We start from the raw sequence: 20953 nt of genomic DNA, 5'->3' as shown, positions 1-20953 counted from the left end.
GCAAACGAGTCAGGTATATCCACAATGAATATTCATCAGCTATATCTGAATAAATTTGGTCTATGATTCAGGTTAATTTGTTTATGTTGGTTACCCTGAAAAACAGACCTGGTTATAGCTCTAGAAGAACCATAGGGTTCTATTATTAATGTAGGGTCAAGAATATTCTCCTGACCTTCTGTGGTTTATTTTTCAGAATGATGGCATGGTAATATATTCTTCAACTTTGATATCTGCTTCACTAGAATGTTCCGTGTTATTCTGTACTCTGCTTCTTTATGTGCACTTACCTATTTACACCTTCTACATGTACACCTACTTATGTGCATTGCCAAATGTGTTACTATCTGTAGCATCCTACAGGAAAGAGTAGTGGATGCTTGGAATGCTCTCCTAGAACAGGTGGTGGAGGCTAAACTGAAACAGACTTCAAAAAGTTACAGGATAAAAACAGGATCCTTACTTCAAAAAGCATCAGAAGTCAGCCGGCTAAATGAATATTTGGGCACTTATCCTGCTAAATTCTAGCTGACTAATAAGATAAACGGCTTGAATTTAGCCAGCTAAGTTAGGGGTGTTCCAGGAGCGCAACTGGGAGGAGTTGAGTTAGCCAGTTAAGTTAGCCATCTAACTCCAATATTCAAAGTTAGCTGAATGACTTAGCCGGCTACGTCTGGTTGCACCAAATTGCCGACCTAAAGTTAGGCATCTAGCCAGACTGTATCCGACTATGGACCTCAATATGCCTGCAGCTAAGGCATAATAGTGTGTATGTGTGTGTATGCGCACACACGTGTGCATTTTTGTATACGCATATCTGCACATAATCACGCTGAAATTGTGCCTAGCTGAAAGCTTATTTGTTTCTAATTAAGCATAAAACAATTGTTATCCTTGATTCTGCTACTGTGGTCCTGTGGCAGCTAGGATGTGCCCTTCCAGGTCTCTAACACATAAACTAGGAACAATGTTATTAAAAAAAAAAAAAAAAAGTTAAGCGCTGAAGCTGGGGACAAAACACGGACACCTGATGAAATATAATAAAAATTTGGCAGCTCGGTGCCTGCAGGGAATTAATGACAGCATAAGATTGATTCTTCCAGCAACATTCAACGATGGATCCTAAATTTCATTTTCTTGTTTATGTGAAAGAGTTACTATTATATTCTGGAAAACTGTTAGCCAAAACCACAATCTATCTTTCCTGCACTTATATTTCCACATATAAAATGATGATTATTAATGCATTCTAGGGCTGTGCATTCATTTGAAATAGATGAGTAAAATGCAAGGAATGAGATCATTTTTGTTTCATTTGTTGGACCCCCAAAATGAATGCAGAATGCACAGGAATTAAACAAAAGTTTTAGTTTCATTCATTTTTGTTTCTCAGTCGAGTCTGTGGCTCATTGAAAAGTACTGCAGTAAGACTAGTAAGTATAGCTAGTAGCTACCAATAAATTCCTGAATGAGGCCGTAGCTAAGACTGAGCTGAGGCAGGAAAACAGGGCAAGTAGACAGGATGGAGGCATACTTCCCTCTAAGCTGACCGCATGAGTGATTGCTAATACATTTAGGGGCATCACTCATAGGTTTTACATGGTTGCTCACATAAATGTTTCTTTCTGCTATATACAGAACTGCAACGCTAATACTGGTGCTCAAAAATTGTTGGTTTAAAAAAATTGTTGCTCACACAAAAAAAATGATTTGCACACACCTAGTCATTCCTTAGAGGGAGCATTGGATGGAGGATCCATCAAAGTGAAGCTTCCCTTTTCCAGATGATACACCTTGGAAGACTTGCTTCTACTCAGACTTGCTGCAATACCAAAGACTCTACACATTAGGGGTCTTGAAGACACTCAGCTTTGCTGACTTACCACAGACTCCACACCTTGGGGGTGTTCTTGCCACCACGGGTGGCTGCTTTGCACCATCCATGGTGCTTTGGGGTCTTCATGCCACTATTTCTGCTGTTTTACCCTCTGTCCGTGTCTGGGTTTTTGGGGGGTTTTTGGCAGTCACAAAGCACGAGGGGTCTATGACTGGCTGGAGGACAAAATCACAGTCTGGACTGCAGTATACCTCTTGCATAACTTTATTCTTTACACACAAAACAGAATATAAGACTGCTTCTCTCACAATATAACAGCAAAAGAACTTCAGTAGATTAGTTATGTTTAAGGAGCTGCCTTCTCCTTCTCCCCAAGGCTTGCCTTGCTCTCCTCTGAGCCTACGCTTTATTCCTGCTCAGAGGAGATACCCTGTACCCAGTATGCCCTGAGTTAAGGTGGACTGGGCACAGACTGCTGGGACTGGTCTATTAAGGTGTTCTGACGGTTTCTACAGGGCACTCCATTACAGGCACCTTTTTTGATTTGTTCCTTAGGATGTTCATGGCACTCTTGGTGCCACTTTTGTTCCTTAGGATGTTCATGGCACTCTTGGTGCCACTTTTCCCCTTTCATGCTGCCTTGGGTGGGGGTGGGGGGTGTTCATCCCACTGTTATCTCTGCCTTTCTTTTGCAGCCTTGAGATGTTCTTGACACTCTTGTGCTGCTTTGGTTCTCTGATGATGCCTTGAAGAATTCCCGCCACTGTTGGTAATCTTTTGCCTCTTTATGGTACCTTAGGCTATTCATGCCATTTTTGGTGCCACTTTGCCACAGTTTTCATACCTGGGAGTTCTCCCTTCTAATATTGTCTCCCCAGAGGTTTCATTAGAATTGATTAGAAAACCCCAATTTTGAACCTTAAAATAGGCTGCACTGCTTCCCATGTTGACTTAAAAGGGAAACAAATGAAACAAGCAAATTTTGTTTTTGTTTGAAACTAATGAAATGAATGAATGAGCTGAAATGAAAATGTTGCCTGGGCGCCTCCCTAATGCATTCCTGCATTCCAAAGGATCACGCAAAACCATAAATGGCACATAATATAGAGTCTGAAGGCAATGGAAAGTAGAGGAAAACTCAAGGGGAAAGACAGAAAGAAGGAGATGGAATAAAAAATCTGAACAACTACAAGAGGGCTGAGTAATAGATGGATTTTTCGGTGGGTTGGAGGATGAAGAGAGAGAAGGGAAAGCTGACTGCTTGTGGATAACTTTTCCCACTAAAAAGGAGATAATAAGGAAAAGGCATGGAGATGAGAAAATATGCAATGGGAGGGATATTAGAACAAGATGCTAACATGCTGAGGACAAGGGAATGCCTAAGCATGTAAATGGCAGAAAGTAAGAAGCATATGAAGGGAATGTTTGGTTGGCAGTAAGATTATGAAAACTGAACTAGCAATGGCTGGCATGTCTGGAACAGTGAGGAGATGAGATCAAATTTTGGAAAGTGGAAGATAAGTCTTGCAGCTGTATTCTGCACTGCCTGGAAAGAGCAGCTGAACTACCTTCGGTATCCTGAATGCACGTGCTTCTGACCTACCAATAATTGTTTTAACATCAGCACTGTAGGTGGAGTTTTCTTTCTAACTGCAGCTCACTTGAAAGAATATTGTGCTCATAATTTAATTTATACTTTGTTATTGTTATATAGTATTGCTATTGTTTTTAATTGTTGCACACCACTTTGGGCAGCCTGATTCGGGTTGGGAGACAATATTAAAAAAAGCTTTTAAATAAATAAAAAAGAGAAGAGAGTCAGACATGACAGATTTGAAAATGTAAGGCTATGGAATGGTGAAGACAGATACTACAGCAGACCTACCAAGCATGCTTCAAAGAAAATTTCCATCAGTCTTACACTTCTGAAGCTTGCTTATTTCAATAAATAATCATTCATCAATGCTAAAAACAGTTAATTATCATTACATGATTTTACTCTGAAACCTCAATCATTGTGATCGCCAGAACTTAATACTGCAGAGACAGTAGCTTGCATCCCCAAAAACAGTTAAAACTCCAAAAGTAGATGTGTGATGCTGCTGATTCATAGAATAACCAGAAATGACTGTGGAGCTGTCACGTCCTTTACGATATGACACAAAAAAAAGGAAAAAGGTTTGGAAGAATAGACATACTTGCAATTTTTACATTTCAGTCCAAACAACATTCCTTTCCCACAGACGGTGCAGGTCTGGGACATCCAGTATTTGGTAGAAAACCTGAACACAAACAAAAAAAACCACTTCAAAACATTGAACACAGCATTTGGGAAATAACCATTAAACCAACTTCAAATAAGGAGAAGTCATCCTCTATTATTGCCTATGATCAGCAGGTATAGCTGGGTACTATCTCAGTGATACCAGTCTTAATTTTCTAACTCCCACCCTAGTTTGGAATTTAGTACCCTACAAGTCAACGAGAAAGGACTACAACTCCCAGAATGCATTAGGATGATAATTAACAAAACAGGGATGATGATGCACATATAACTATTTGTAATTCTATAAGCCTAGTTGTTCAGCCCATGTTATCATCAGGCATTCCATAACTATAATGAAACATTTACAGTATTTAAAAATGTTTTTATTTTGTTATAGTAGCTGAGTTTGAAATACTAGCAAGCAGGGCATGAAATTGAAAAAAGTATCCTGTTTGCCAGAGGTGATGCTACACAGCTAATAAAGAAATATCCATTTGGAATACTGTGCCAGTCAGGCCTCAGTACATCACACTTTCTTCTGAATGAGGGGCATGATTAGGAGAATGCAGCAGGAAGAGATTCAGACAGTTTCTTTTGGCATGTATCAACCTTACACCCCAGGATGTCACCTGTCATTCCCTGACGAAGCCAAAGACGCGGGACAGTCTTGAGCACCCAGGACTCTGATCCCAGCAAGGCAGAAGGAACGTGATCTCTTCTGTCATTGAGGGTGCCTGATACCAGCCAGCGATGGGGAGATAGTTGATCAAAAACAATAATATGGGGAGTTTAATCCAAGCCAGCACTGAGGGGATTCCAATCCCAGTCAGCAACAAGAGAAACCTGATCCCACCTGACAAGGGAAGGGGGAACAAAATCCCAGTCAACATCAGGGGACCTTACTGTCAGCCAGTGGTGAGGGCAGCCTAATCCCAGAAAGTTACAAAGAAGGGATAGACAAGAAAAATAAAGTTCAGAAATAGTTACTCAGCTAGAATCTAGATAAGGAAGATGATACTTTGAACCACACACTATCCATGCCTCAGGTTGCTTTCCCTATACTTCACCTCAAAAGGTAACAAAGTGATCAAATGTATTGTTTATTTATTTATTTATTTATTTATTATATTTATGGCAGAACACTGTCGTGGACAGCCTTTATTATTTTGAGAAGATAAAGTGAAAGTTGCTTACCTGTATCAGGGGTTCTCTGAAGACAGCAGGATGTAAGTCTTCACAGGTAGGTGGGGTGATGTCTTCTGATTAAGCCCAGACCACAGTAGTTTTCATCATAGCTTCTAGAAGCTTTTTTTCATGTTCTACTGAGCGTGTGTATGCTATCCTGCATTATGGTCATCATGTTGGGCCCCATTCAGTTCTTATAGATCAGGATTAGGCAACTCCAGTTCTGGAGTGACACAATGAATATGTATGAGGTATATTTGCAAATACTACATCCATTGTATCAAATATATCTCATGCATATTCATTGTGCATAGCATTAAAACCAGACCTGTTTATGGTACTCCAGGATAGAAGTTGCCTATCCCTGGTATAGCTAATAGCAATAGGAACCAACTGCAAGGGGAGTTGAACTTGTTGAACTTATATCCTGCTGTCCTGATAATACTTATTACAGGTAAGCAATTTTCACTTTTTCTGAGAATAAGCATGATGTGAGGTCCTCACAGTTGGGGAATTCTTAGCTACAGGCTAAGAACGAAAGGAGGAAAATAGGTCCTCACAGTTGGGGAATTCTTAACTACAGGCTAATGAACGAAAGGAGGAAAATAGAACTACAAAAAATAATGCCAGCCAGCAAAATATTTTTTGTGGCAACAAGTCTTTTTTGTATTTCTTCTTTTTCTGTATTTGAAAGGCAGCCTGGGAAAAATAATAATAGGCCTTAATCCTCAAAAAGACCCCACAGAACAGATTGATCAAATCTACTTTTGCGATGGGATTCCAAATCAAAACAGTAATGGTAAGTGAACACATGGAGTGAACTTCACATGTCACAGCTTTGCAAATCTCCTACATGGAAGCTGATCTCCGGTGGGCCACTAATATCACCATGACTCTGAAACTGAAAAGTGGAAGAAAAGCCAAACAACTGCCGGCATGTTTAAAAGATGAGGTAAGAGAAGCTATTTTAGCAAAAAGAAATTTCAAAAATTGGAAATAGGCTCCATCTGAGGAAAATAGGAAAAAGCATAATTATTGTCAAGTTGAGAAGGCTAGCTAAAAGAGAACCTGAAAAGAAGCTGGCCTTAGAGGCAATAGCTCATAAAGCAAACTTGTTAAAATATATCCAATGCAGGAAACCTATGAGGGAGTCAGTTGGACTGTTAGATGACTGAGAGTTAAAGGGGTACTTAGGAAAGATAAGGCCATCGCAGAAAGACTGAATGAATTATTGCTTTGGTGTTTTCTGAAGAGGATGTTAGAAAGATACCTGTGCCAGAAACTATTTTTAATGGTGATAATTCAGAAGAACTGTTACAAATCACTATAAAGCTGGAAGATGTAATAAGCCAGATTGATAAACTAAAGAGTAGAAAATCGCTCAAACCAGATGGTATACACCCCAGAGCTCTGAAAGAACTCAAAAATGAAATTGCAGATCTGTTACTGGTAATTTGTAACCTATTGTTGGGATCATCCATCATGCCTGAAGACTCGGGTGGCCAATTTAACAACAATCTTTAAAAATGGCTCGGGGTGATCTGGGAAACTATAAACTGGTGAGTCTGATTTCAGTGCTAGGAAAAATCATAGAAGCTATTCTAAAGAACAAAATCACAGAACATATAGAAAGACACTAGTTCTTGGACATGTCAAACTGTTATTAATCAAACAGATTTATGAAATAGCCACTACTTATCAATGTGTGATAGTAGCATGGGATTTATTAACTGTTTGGGATCTTGCCAAGTACTTGTGACCTGGATTGGCCACTGTTGGAAACAGAACAAACACTGGGCTTGATGGACCCTTGGTCTGACCCAGTATGGCAAATTCTTATGTTCTTATGCCTGATGTTCAGTATTGGTACTCTTTGATGCCAGTGCCAGTGAGCAGAATCCTTCCTTTACATTGGGTGGGAAAACCTAGACATTTGTGTATCCCCTTGGCCTCCATGGGTACTTGATGTCGAGGGAGATCAATGTTGATTTTATTCATTTACAAATGCTTATATTATGCATTCATTATCAAAAGCTGTTCAAAGTGGATCACAGCAGTTCATAAAACAATACTTACAATCTTAAAACAATAATTATAGCATCACATAAAATATCTCATTTAAAAGAATCATTAAACAAAAAAAGCTTTCAACCTCTTCCTAAAACATTTATAATAATTGATTAAATGTAGTTCTAAAGGAATAGAATTCCACAAAGCAGGTGCTACTTGAGAAAAGGCACAGTGGGAAGTTTGCTCTAGTCATGCCTCCTTAACATTCGGGATAGTTAATTGTTGGCTTTCAGAACTCAAGTTCCATTATAGACTACACGGATGTACCAGAGTTTTAAATATATGCAGGACTCTCTCCATATAAAACCCAATGGACAAATGACAACATTTTAAATCAAATCTAAAATAAGATTGAAAGCTAATGTAAAGCTTTCAACACTGACAATATGTGAGCAAAAAGGGGACAACCAGAAATCACTTGGGCCTCAGCATGCATTAAAACCTGTAATGCTCCCAAATAGCACCTAGGCAGTCCTATATAGAGGGCATTGCAAAAAGCCAAATAAGATAGAACAAAGGCCTGCATTACAATTCTGAAATCATTGTTATCAAGAACATGTTTTAATCTACGATGCTTCTTAAGTTTAAAGAAGTCTTTCCTTATCACAGCTTGAAATTGTGGGCACATAATAAACTCAGAGTCTAGAAGCACCATTAAGTCGTGTACTGATTCCCTAACTGAAATATCAAACCCACGAAAATGGAAAAAGAAGAATTTCCAGTTACAGTACATGCAAATGATATCAGTTTTTTGGTTTGTTTTTTTTAACATTCACCAGTAAACCATTCTGATTCATCCAAAGAATAGTTTCATTTATTCCCTTAACAATATCTCAGACAGTTTCAAGATTAGTTGTCACTGGATAAAGCAACTATAAATAATCAACATAAAGATGGAAGATAATGTTCATCTTCTCCAGCAAAGGGCATAAAGTACATAAATATTTAACAGCATTGCAGATAGACAGGACCCTTGTGAAACTCCATTTGAAGTGGCAACCATTTAGAGGAATCCTGATTTATCATAACTTGAACATCCCTTCAAAAAGGATCCCTCCAATCCCAACCTCAACAAGTCTGGCTAATAGTATTTTAAATGAGACTGAAATGAAAACAGCAGACACATCCAAGAAAACTGCAATCACCTGGTGATTTTTATCTAACTCGCATTGCTTCCTCAATACTGATGCACTGCCGGCATCAGGTGTAGCTTCTTGGCCCTTCGATACTAATGTTCATGCCTCCAATGCTGATGAGCTGTACTACTTTCCCCAGAGAGATTGCCATCAGCTATAAATTGGGAATGATGTTCTCTAGGGATTATGTTCCCACATGTGAAGCAACCCAAGATATTGTGTTCATCCCACAGGAACAGCACCCTCTCATGGGGATCCATGATAAATATGATGCGGTCATACGAGGGGCACTTGCTGAAGCTGCAGGCCCTCTTCTGTACTGGGGAGATCAGCCTGAAACATTTCCAAGGCAAAAGCAAATGACTATTTTTAAAAGAAAAAAAAACAGCCTGTCACCCGATACATTGATACAGACACTCATTGCAGCTGCTGAAAAAAAATCAAGAAAATGATGAAAAAGCTGAGAAGAATAAGGCAAATCAAGATGCCCTGCAACAAAAACATGCAAACGTTTCTCAATTTTTTCAGAGAAAAGAGGCATGACCGTTGGGTTCCACAGAAAAATAAGAAATGTAGGGAGCCCTATACAATCTCCGTGATGTGGATACCATGCACATACTCAACAGAGCTTGCCAAAAACTTCATTGGCTGGGCTCTGTCAGATGACATCACCCCACCTACCTGGGGTGATGTCCTGCTTGTTCTTGGAGAAAGACAGATATTGTCATACAAGCAAGATATTATCATTGAGCAAGTGCCAGAGATGATAAATTGACCCAGTTTAACCATACCTATAATCATTCAAAACGTACACAGTATTATACTAGAGATGTGATATTATAATTATTGGATTGTTGGTTTTATTTTTAATCATGTCTTTTAAAGGAAGAAAAAAATGTTTGCACTTTCTTCCACTAAAACTTTATGATTAATGCATTTCAATGAGGGATTAAGACATTTCCCGGTCTCTTTTTCTGTAACTCACAATCTCCTGAGCTTTCAGATGTTGGCTGATAAACCCAATGCACCTTCAGCTTGAGCAAACTTTTTTTCATAACATCCATTTGATTCCACTACACACTGTTATCTGGTCTAGATTAAGGATTTCCGAGACCCTGAGCAAAACAATACGGAAGGGGCATCTGCCTTTGATGAAAGGACAAATACACATGTAGGCTTGATTCACAATGCAATGCATTGTTGTATTTCTTATTAAAAAAAAAAAAAAAGAAGAAACCATGAAGAGTGATACAACTTTGTAAATTATTAAATGTGATCTATAAATGCAATAATGTTTTTGTGACTGCACTTTCTCTTTTGGTATCAGGTCATATGGGACTGCCCCCAGGATCCTCCTTTATTTGAGCCTCCTCTGAAAATCATGTGAGCTCTGTCACATTCTGGGTTTCCAAGTAGTTTTTATTCTGATATGGCAACGTTCCAGCTGCTTTGGTAATATCCCATTATTTCTTTCTAATGTCTTGGTTTGGTAGTGAAGCTTTTTCTGTATGATAAAGAGGATTTTAAATGCCCTATAATACAATATTTCAACAATATTTTGGACATGAGATTTAAAAAATGGGAGAGAATAACCATTTACTGTATTGAATAAGCAGCTTTTAGAAGCCTGGCTAATCTTGGTCTGGGTTTACTTGGATTTAATTGAACCAGAATGTGCATTATAGAATAAAAGTGCCTGGATCATACTTGCTTACTAGTAGTTTCTGAATCATCAGAACCAGATTTATAAGATGGTTTTTCCAAATTCATAAAATCAGAAACACAACCTAAAAAATGTTTCCTGTTGTTTTATATTGGATTTATGAAAGCATAATTATTGATTTTTTTAGACCTCATAACTATATGATAATAGTTATAAAATAATTATTGAGAGTTAAAGACTGACCTATGATTTAAAAAAATGTGTGACATAGACATTGCAACTGTTATCATGTAGTTAAGAACTCTAAAAAATCAATAATTATACCTTCACAAATCCAATATAAAGCCAGAGGAAAAGTTTTTTAGGCTGTGTATCAGTTTTTTGTTGGTTGGGGACTTCACCTAAGGTTCTCTTAAGGGATCCTGATTTCCCAAATGCAATTCATAACATATATTATACATAAAACTTACACAAATGCTAAAAGTAGTAACTTGAGGCAGCTGTGCATATATATCCTTGCAAAATTTATTGAAAAAAGTCAAGTCAGAAGTTAATTGAAATTTTTATTAGCATCAGCTAGGAATGATATTTCATTTCAGCAGCACTAGAGCCAAAATTAAATTAGAATACTGGATATTTCTGTCTTCTTTATGCAGGAGTTAAGTGAAATACGAAGGGTTCTGCTGCCTTTCAAAAGATAAAAAAAATATCTCATGGATTTTGTCACAGATGGCCTGCTGGAGTCAAACATCATTTAAGCAAACTAAATTAATCAATCAATCTATCAAGATAAGCCAATGAGAAATAATATCCCGGATGCTCTTCTCCAACCGGATTATTGCTTTTTGCAAATTGGGTTCAGAAGGAACAGGCTGCTGCCCTCCCACTGATAACATGGTATGAGCAACGTAGTCTGGCAGAATCCAGTTTCTGTACAGAGGGAGAGTAATTTTCAAACAGCCAGCATAGGGCTAAAACCTACAAGTAATTTGTACTTATGCACTCAAGTATGCTTTGAAAATTCATAGTTATCCTCTGTTTGTGAGCCAAATAAGGGTGTGCAGAGGTAAAAAATTCCTTTTGTTTTTCGATTTGTTTTTGGGGGATTTCACAAATTTCTTTTCGTTTAATGTTTATTTTGTTTCTTAAGTTTAAAAAAACAATATGAGAAATTACTACTTACCTGATAATTTTCTTTTCTCTAGTGAAGACAGGTTAATCCATGATCCGTGGGTTATGCACCTCTACCAACAGATGGAGACGGAGAAAAGCTGACATCATGATATATATATCCCTGCTCTGACATCAGCCCACCAATATTCTCTGCAAAAGCCAACTGTGGACAAACTAATAATACTTGATGATAACTATTAAAAGACAATTACTCAAGCACTCAGCCAACAAGAAAACACTGAACTCAGACTAATCTAGGGACTGAAACTGACACCAGTTATCCCTGGAAACACAGTGATTCAGGAGGACAACAGAACTACAAACCAGCAGCAGGAAGGTGGATTAACCTGTCTTTAGTAGAGAAAAGGAAATTATCAAGTAAGTAGTAATTTCTCATTTCTCAGCATTCAGACAGGTTAACCCATGATTAATGGGATGTACCCAAGCTAATCCTGAAGAGAGCGGGAGGCTGCCTGCTGTCCAACTAACACTGCATGCACAAAGGCTGCATCCTCCCGGGCCTGCACATCCTGACAGTAATACCTGAAAAAAGTGTGTAAAGAGGACCATGTCACCGTCGGCAAATTTCGAAGGGAGACAACAATCGAACCTCCATCCATTATACTGTCTGAGCCCTAGTGGAATGAGCCCTAACCTGTTTAAGTAATGTCTCCTCAGCATCCACATCTGCTGCTGAGATAACCTTCTTAATTCAGCGGGTTATTGCAGCCAGTTTACCCCCACTGTGGAATACAAACAGCTGGTCAGTCTTCCTAAGAGGTCTAGAAACCTCCAAATATCTCATGAGATGTTGCTTGACATCCAAGGATCTGCAACAGATGATATTCCTCCACTTCTTTCTCCCTGTCCAGCATTAGCTGGGAAATCAATTGATTCAAGTGAAAGTCCGTAACCACTTTTGGCAAAAAAGATGGAACAGTTCACAGCTGGACAGACCCTAGAGTCACTCGCAGGAATGGTTCCCAGCAAGAAAGGGCCTGCAGTTCAGAAACTCTACGTGCAGAACAAATTTCCACAAAAAAAACCATCTTCAAGGTAAGAAAAGGCCAGACAATGGTCGAAAGGTGGGACTCGCCAGAAAATCCAGAATCAGATTAAGGCTCCACAAAGTCACTGGCAACTGCAAGAGAGGATGAAAATCCTTCACCCCCTTCAAGAACTGGGCCACATCCAGATGGGCTGACAAGGGCCCACCATTTACCTGACCCCGGAAACAGACAAGAGTCACCACCTGTAACTTTAAGGAATTAAGGGCCAAGTCCTTAATCAACTCATCCTGCAAGAAGTTCAAAATGAGTGGGGTCTTAACTGAATGAGAATGAACTCCTCATTCCTCACCCCAAGCCTCAAACACTCGTCAAACCTGAACATAGAGTAAGGAAGTGGAGAACTTCCAAGCTTGAAGCAAGGTGAAAATCATAGCAGAGGAATATCCACGCTTCAGCAACCAAGCCCTTTCAAGGACCACACCGTAAGACAAAAAAGAGTCGGATCTTCGTAATGAATAGGCTCCTGTCGTAACAAATCTCTTTGGACTGGTAACCAAAGTGGAGAGTGCGACAAGAGTCTCCGCAGATCTGCATACCACGGCCTTCTTGGCCAGTCAGGAGCCACCAGAAGCACCATCTCCATATCCCTCTCAATCCTCCAAACTAATGCCCAACTGGGGCCATGGGGGGAAGCATATAGAAGCTTGCTCCTGGCCACTCCTGCACTAGGTCATCAATGTCCAGAGATTTTGGATCTCACCTATGACTGAAGAAACAAAGAACTTTCACATTGTGAAATTTCACTAGCAATTCTAGATACAGTAGGCCCCAGTGGCCCACTATCAGCTGGAATGCTTTGTCTGACAATTCCCATTCTCCTGGATCCAGACTCATCTGCTGAAAAAAATTAGCTCTCACATTGTCTTTTCCTGCAATGTGAGAGGCAGAGATCTCCTGGAGATGCACCTCCACCCATACCATGAAATGGTCTATTTACAATGACACTTGTTGACACTTGGTGGCTCCCTGGTGATTAATGTAAGCCACTGTCGTTGCATTGTCTGACATTACTTGTACTGTTTGTCCCTGCAAGTGGTCAATGAACCGCAAGCATGGCAACAAGATGGCATGCGCTTCCAGATGATTGATGCTTCAGAGAGACTCCACTGCACTCCAGTATTCCTGTGCCATCAACTTCTGACAGTGAATCCCCCAATCCTGGAGGCTTGCATCCGTCATGAGCACCAGCCAGCCTGGAACTTGCAAAGAAACTCCCTAACTTAGATGATCCACTTGCAACCACTATTTCAGTTGGATCCCGATCTCCACCGGTAACTGAAGCCGTATTGAGTAGCCCTGAGACTATGGACTCCACCATGCAAGCAGTGAGCACTGAATAGGACGCATATGCGCCCTTGCCAATGGAACCACCTCTAGGGTGTCCGTCATCAAACCAAATACCTGCAGGCGAACCGCTTCTATCAATAGTCGCTCCTGAGCCATCAGGTTCTGAATGCAGATCTCTGGCAGAAAAACCCTGCCATGCTTCAAGTCAAAACAAACACCAAGATACTCCAGTGTCTGAGATAGCTGTAAATTGCTCTTGAACAAGCTCACTACCCAACCTAGCTCCTGCAGCAAGGAGACCACCTTGTGTGAGGCTTGAGGACTCTCTTCCAAGATTCTCTTCCAAGCTTTTGGCCCAAATTAGCCAACCTTCTAGGTACAGGTGGACCAGAATGCCATCCTTTCTCAACACTGCTGCTACCATGACCATGACCTTGGAGAAGGTTCTGGGCGCAGTGGCTAAACCAAAAGACAGCACTCAAAACTGTCTCCCCAAAACGGCTAACCACAGAAACCACTGAGGATCCAGTAGAATGGGATTATGTAGATATGCCTTCGACAAATCCAGAGACAAAAGAAACTTCCCTGAATATACTGCCATTATCACCAAGCATAAGGTTTCTATGCAGAAATGAGTCACTCGCAAATGATGATTGACTCCCTTTAAGTCCAGGATGGGGTGAAAAGAACCCTCCTTCTTGGGCAGAATGAAATAAATGGAACAACAGCCCATTCTTTTTGTGACTTGGCACTGGAATCATGGCCCGCAAGTGTTACTCCACTTCATCCTCCCAGGCCTGAGATCAGCCCTCCGCGGCGTCCTCCCTGCGAGGGAGATACCGACATCAATCCGGGGCGTGCGCATGCCAGGGCTGCCGATTTAAAGGGGCCAGCGCGGGAAACCTCGGACAGCTCTCTGCTGATGTCAGACACTGCCGGGCTATTTAAACCCGGCAGCTATAGCAGTACCTCGCCTTGCAACGAGGTTCCTCAGTGTCCCTGAGTATTAATTGCTGCAGTGTTTCCTGATCGTCCTGTCTTCTGGCTCCTGACCTGGTTTGTTCTTGACTACGTCCTTGGCTTCCACTCCTGGTTTTGGTATTGACTTCTGGCATCTGACTTGGCTTCGTCTCCTGACTTCGTCTTCAGCTTCTGCTCCTGGTTTTGGTTTGTCTTCTGACTTCTGGCTTTGACCCGGCTCCGTCCCATGACTCCATCTTCCGCTTTCATCCCTGGCTTTGGTTTGGATCTCTGACTTCTGGCTTCTGACCCGGCTTCGCTCTTGGACTCTGATTTCAGCTTCTTCCATCACCTCAGGTATCCGGTACTTGCTGGCCCAGAGGATTCTCCTAATTCCCAGCGGCTCGGGCTCTCACGGGCTCCTCCCAGGGGAGCCAAGGGCTTCCGAGGGTGAAGACTCTTCAACTACCTGGGCCCAGCCATCCTTCATCCATCTCTTTGGCCACAGTCTGGATCCTTGGTCGCATAGGTCCCACCTAAGTCCAAGAGGTCCGGGTTCCTACGGGCTCCTCCTGGGGGGGCGGACTTCCAGTGGTGAAGCCTCTTCTGAGTCTCTTCCGTGCCACCTCCCAGCTGTGACGCTCGCTGTGGGCCTCCACAGCATACCATCCACTGTCTCAGCTGTCCCAAGGATCCACTAGTGTAACAGCAAGCTCAGGTGCTTTGACAACGTAGACTCCACTGTCTGCCTTGTTTGCCAAGAGCTGCAGAGAGATGGCATGAAGACGTCCCAACGAATGCTGAGAAACTCTAGAGCATAGCCGTTCCTTATCACCTCCAGAACCCACTGGTCTGATGTGATCCTGACCCACCTCCCAAAAAAAGAGATAGGCAACCCCCTATCTCCTGCTCCAGGAGGTAGGTTGGCATACCTTCATTGAGGTGGTCGGGAGGCACCGTCACCTGAGTCTGTGCCCCAACTGGGCTGCAAGAACTAAGATCTACTCAAAGGTCTATCCCTCTGAGAAGCCGCTACTCTGAAGGGTCAAAAATGTCTGAAACTCCTAGCACAGCCTCTCGTGCCAAACCAGTGCGGTGCCTGCTTCTTATCCTCTGGCAACCAAGGAACCTGGGACTCATCCCACTTATTGATCATTTTTTATATCTCGCTCCCAAACAAGAGTGATCTTTTAAAAGGCAATTTCATAAGATAAAACTTTGAAATTGTATCGGCCAACCAATTCTGCAGCCACAGCTGATGCTTGACTGCTATCACTGAAGCCACTGCTCTGGCAGAAGTATGGGGAGGTTTTCGGGAACTAGGTTGGGGCTGGGAGGGGGGTTGTTACAGACACATTCAGAGGTATTCAAAGTAAAATTGACATCAGTAAAGAAATATAGTCCTTATAAGTGATAAAATGTCTAACAAGAGGAGTTGATTTGTACACTGCAGTGCTAGCTGCTTTGTAAAACTCTACTCCCTTTCAGCACTTATAAGTGCTATAATTCTTTACTGATGTCAATATTTATGAATACCTCTGAATGTGTCTGTAACATCCCCCTAGCCCCAACCCACCTCCTGAAAACCCTCCCCGATTCAAAGTGCCCAACTAGAGTGGTACCTATATATAGAGTATCAGACTGACCCCCATACAAAGGTTCTCTCTCTCTCCCCCTCCCCCACCCCCCCAGGCTCCTGCACCTCAAGAGGAGCAGTAGCAAAGTTATACAGGCAACATACATGCATTGCCTTTGCAAAATTTGTGGTTACATGCATCAGTTTTGGCTCTGTCCCCGGAACACCCATGACCTGCCCCTTTACCACCTCCTTATTCTGAATGTGTGTACATGCCCTTCCTGGTTTCTTAAAATTCCGTTTCTCGCATGTATGTGGCTGTTTTTGTGTGAACAATGCTTTTAAAATCTACATCATAAAGCATTACTTGGGACTTGGATATTAAGAACATCCAAGGTGTGTGTTTCACTCATACAAATATCTAACAAGAAGTTTTCCTGGACTTCTTTCATCCTGTCCTTATCCTTTTTGAGATACGGTCTCCAGAAATGAACACAGTACTCCAGGTGAGGCCTCACCAAAGACCTGTACAAGGCATTATCACCTCCTTTTTCCTGCTTGCTATTCCTCTTTAAATGCAGCCCAGCATCCCTTTGACTTTTGCCACAGCCTTGTTACATTGTTTCATTGCCTTCATATCACCAGGCACTATCACCTCAAGGGGCTTCTCGCCTCCACATTAGTCTTTCACTCCCATCTTATACAGTGCATTTGGAATACTGCACCCCAAATGCATGACTCTGCACGTCTTAGCTTTGAATCAAAGTTGTCAAACCTTCAACCACTCCTCAAACTTTCTTAATTCACCTTTCATTCTCTCTTTTCCATCAGGCATGTCCACTCTGTTGCAGATCTTAGTGTCATCCACAAAGAGACAAACCTTTCCTTCTATCTCCTCTGCAATATCACTCATGACGATATTGAAGAGAATCGACTCCAAAACTGATACTTGAGGTATTAGTCAGTCAACCAATTTGTAATAAAGTCTACCAATTTTGTTATCCACTCCCAGGCTTCTCATTTTATTCATGAACTTCCCTCCCATGCGGAACCATATCAAAAGGTTTGCTGAAATCCAAGAAGATCACATCGAGAGCTTTTCTTTGATCAAATTCTTTAGTCACCCAATCAAAAAAATCAGATTCATTTAACAATCCCTTCTTCTAGTGAAACCATGTTGTCTCAGGTCCAGTAACTGACCAGATTATAGATAGCTCTGTATCCTTTCCTTCAGCAGAGTCTCCATTAATATTTCCATCATCAAGGTAAGACCAACCGGCCTGTATTTTCCAGCCTCCTCTCTGCTACCACTCTTGTGAAGCAGGACCACTACTGCTGTTCTTCTATCTTGTGGCACCACTTCTATTTCCAGGGATCTGTTGAACAGATCTTTCAGGGGTCTCGCCCGCACATCCCTGAGATTTACTTCATCCGGCCCATGGCCTTGTACACTTTCAATTTTTCTAGTTCTTCGCATATATTATCTTCTGTAAAATGTGTTGAATCTACCCAACTCCCATCTACGCTCTGGCATACATACATGCTACTTACTTAGATAACTTTCAATTTTACATGCTAAAACTTTTTGAAAATTATCCCTAAGTAAAATAAACATACAAATAATACAAAATAACATACATTATTATGAAATCATAGAAATATAGAAATGTAAACATTCCCCAGTCCCAATCTCTATTCTCACTATGGGTAAATGAAAATGTAAAAATCCCACTCCAATAAGCGATCAAAACTCTAAATATACAAACACATCCATATAAATGCAAATATCAAACATAATCCCCCCACCCTATATGGTCACAAATAACTTGATAACAGCTAGATCCTAGGACTCCTTCGGGGACTCCCAAAGGGTCTTTTTCCCTTTGAGTCACACTTTCAATGGCAACTCACCAGCAGCAACCAGCTGGCGGGAGCAGCCAGACCTTGCGTGGGGTGGGGGGTGGGATGGTTTTGCTCTGATCAGCATTTGGCAATATCCCATATTGATGATGGAAAACAGAGAATTTCATTGGTAAAGATGAATTTAATAATATGAAACAAGATACTAATAGCCATCATACTTTGCTACAGAAAATAACTGAAATAAAATGAATGATTGTGAAAATCAGGCCAGGAGAAATAATGTAAGAGTGGACAGATTAGCGAAGACATCCAAAACCAGTGCGATGCCAGATTTCATGAGGTTCTAATGCAAGAAGTATTTGACAAACTACAATTTCCTGTGATTTGGTAATAGAAATGGTGCATCAAGTTCCTATGGGTCCGGTAAAACAGGATGCTTGGTTCAGAACAGTACTTATGAATTTGTGAAATTTCCAGCATAAAGAGCTTATTTTAAGATTGACCAGACAATCCAAAGAGGTAAGATACAAAGGACAAAATGATGTTTCCCTCTAACTTCAGTCATGAGACTGATAAAGCTTGGAAGCAGTTCAGAGGGGTTAAACAGAGGATTTCAGAGGCATAATATATCTTGTTCTTTGTTATACCTTGCTAAAGTGAAGATTAATTGGAAAAACTACAAAATAGTTTTTGCCTCTATTTAAAAAGCCCAGAAGTTTCTTTCATTGCATTTCCCTGATAATGGATCATTTTCAAGAGCTCTGTCACAATGAAAAAGAAGAGACAGAAGTTTGCAGAAGACTACATGACAAACTCTATATGTGAAGAAGGAAATTGCTTCTTTCCTAGCTGAGGATGAATAATATATCTAGGATGTCAGTCTGAGCTGCAGAGACATTGATCTTTTAAATGCCACAGAATTCTGGGCTGTAAGGAGCCTCAAAGTTTTAGCTTGCTGATATTTCCGTGATGGATACTCCCTCAGAAGATTTTTTTTTTGTGGAATGTTTATTGATTCTGGGCCCTGACAGGAGATCATCTGACTGCAGTCAGAGTCCCCTGCAAGAATGGGAGCAGTGCTTGCCATCTTTTTTTCCCCCCTGTTCAGCAGTAATCTGAGCGTTTGCTGCCAGAATAGCTTACAACCCCTTACTGGTCTTCCAGTAGCTGCTGCCTGGTATCTTGGAAGCTGCTGGCCCTCCACATTTGTTTCTCTTTTTATAGTATTTTGGTTATTCTATCTGTGTTTCATAACAGATAAAGAAAGAGTTGGGATTGTAATATGTATGGACTACAGTCAGGTAGTTTGAAAATGTCCTCTTATAGTGTAAGATGTCTGCAGGGTCCCGTTGAACATAGGAAACCCTTTGTAAATTAGATAGATTAGATGCTGATATATACTTTTTAAAAGAGTCCTATTTAGAGGGAACTAGCTGTAGAAAATTAAAAGTATCCTGGATAAAAGGGATTTATTATTCATGCTGCTTCATCTAATAGTACTGGAGTGGGTATTCCTATAAGAGAATTGCCTAAGACTAATAAAAACCATATTTAAAAGGCTTTCACCAGCTAAGTTTGGGACTTAGCCAGACAAACCCCTGTTGATAAGTTTTAACTGGGTAAGTGAGATAAAAAAAAGGAGTCGGCATGGGGTCATTATGGGGGGAGGCAGGGCTTAAAATTTGCCGGGTAAATCTGACTGTGGTCAGAGCAGACCTAAAATAATGTTTTCCTGGATAAATCACTTTAATCAAACTTGGTTTCCTGTAATGCCCAATACTCATGTCAAGTGTAAAACAAAACAAAACTGCTGGACCTGCCACATCCAATTCCCCTAACCCTCTAGCAAGTTAAGATTGAAAATGTTGGCCCTTGGCATCCTGGATCTCTCCCACCAGCTGGCAGTTTTTAAAAAATGTTAAAATATTAAAGTTGTAGCCTCCGTGGTCTGATTCTTCCCCTTCTGGCATTTCTAAAAGTAGGGCCAACAAACCCAACCTCTGCAAAGCCTTGCAGTACCCCAGCAGGAGAAGAAGAACTGCCTGTCACCTCCAGCGGGATGAATATCTATATGCAAATAAATACACTGAAGGTAAATATAACAGGGCTAAAATACATATAAATGAAAACTATAAAAGACCTGAATTATTCTATACAAATCAATTAATACAAAATATTGTAAGCAAACGTTTTTATATTAAAATGGCGTGGTACAAATACTACAATCCATTCACGATTATTGCACACGAATTTACATACATAAAACATACTAACATTCCACATTTTCAGTTAATCTATAATATAACCTACCCAATAAACTTTGCAGGCATATGCCGGTACACTAATACCAGGATTCTAAATATAACCCCTACCAGCAAATGCCTTTACAAGGCTAATATCAGATTTCTAAATATTACACACTAAATAATCCCCCCCAAAAAAATCCCTTCAATTGATCCTGACAAGGGACCCTTGATCTGCCCTACAAAGCAGTTTAATCAGGGGATTATATAGTCTGAATCTCTTATTATAACTAAGCTCCCAAATTGCTAATTGCTTCCTCAAGTCAAATGAATGGCATTGTTCAAATACAAATGAGTGGCGTTGTAGTGCCAGATTTTACCAATTCAAACACTTCAAAGTCAGATGTAACACGACTCTATAACCTACTCTGATAAAGTATAACCATCTCCACTGGTGTTAACATCTCCACCTTTAAATATCTGTAAATAAAAATGAATCTGCAAACAACAAAAATGAAAAATTATATTTCATTAACCATAAACACAGGAGTGCTAAATCCTTACCCTTAAAGGTACAATTCATCCATGTATGCATGTCTATACAAAGTCAACCAATCCGCAACC

At 40.6% G+C, this 20953-nt stretch overlaps 1 protein-coding gene across 1 annotated transcript in view; it reads right to left on the bottom strand.

Annotated features, from left to right (window-relative positions):
* The window catches only part of KSR2 (kinase suppressor of ras 2), a 611851-nt gene that overhangs the window by 323450 nt on the left and 267448 nt on the right, over positions 1–20953 (bottom strand). Inside the window, 1 exon segment of the mRNA XM_029571387.1 lies at positions 4036–4119. Coding sequence (XP_029427247.1) covers positions 4036–4119 — 84 coding nt within the window.

Source organism: Rhinatrema bivittatum, chromosome 11 (assembly GCF_901001135.1).
Source record: "Rhinatrema bivittatum chromosome 11, aRhiBiv1.1, whole genome shotgun sequence".
In the NCBI taxonomy this organism is placed as follows: Eukaryota; Metazoa; Chordata; class Amphibia; order Gymnophiona; family Rhinatrematidae; genus Rhinatrema; species Rhinatrema bivittatum.
Note: the sequence above shows the minus strand (reverse complement) of the source record. Positions and strands in the feature narration are given on the sequence as shown.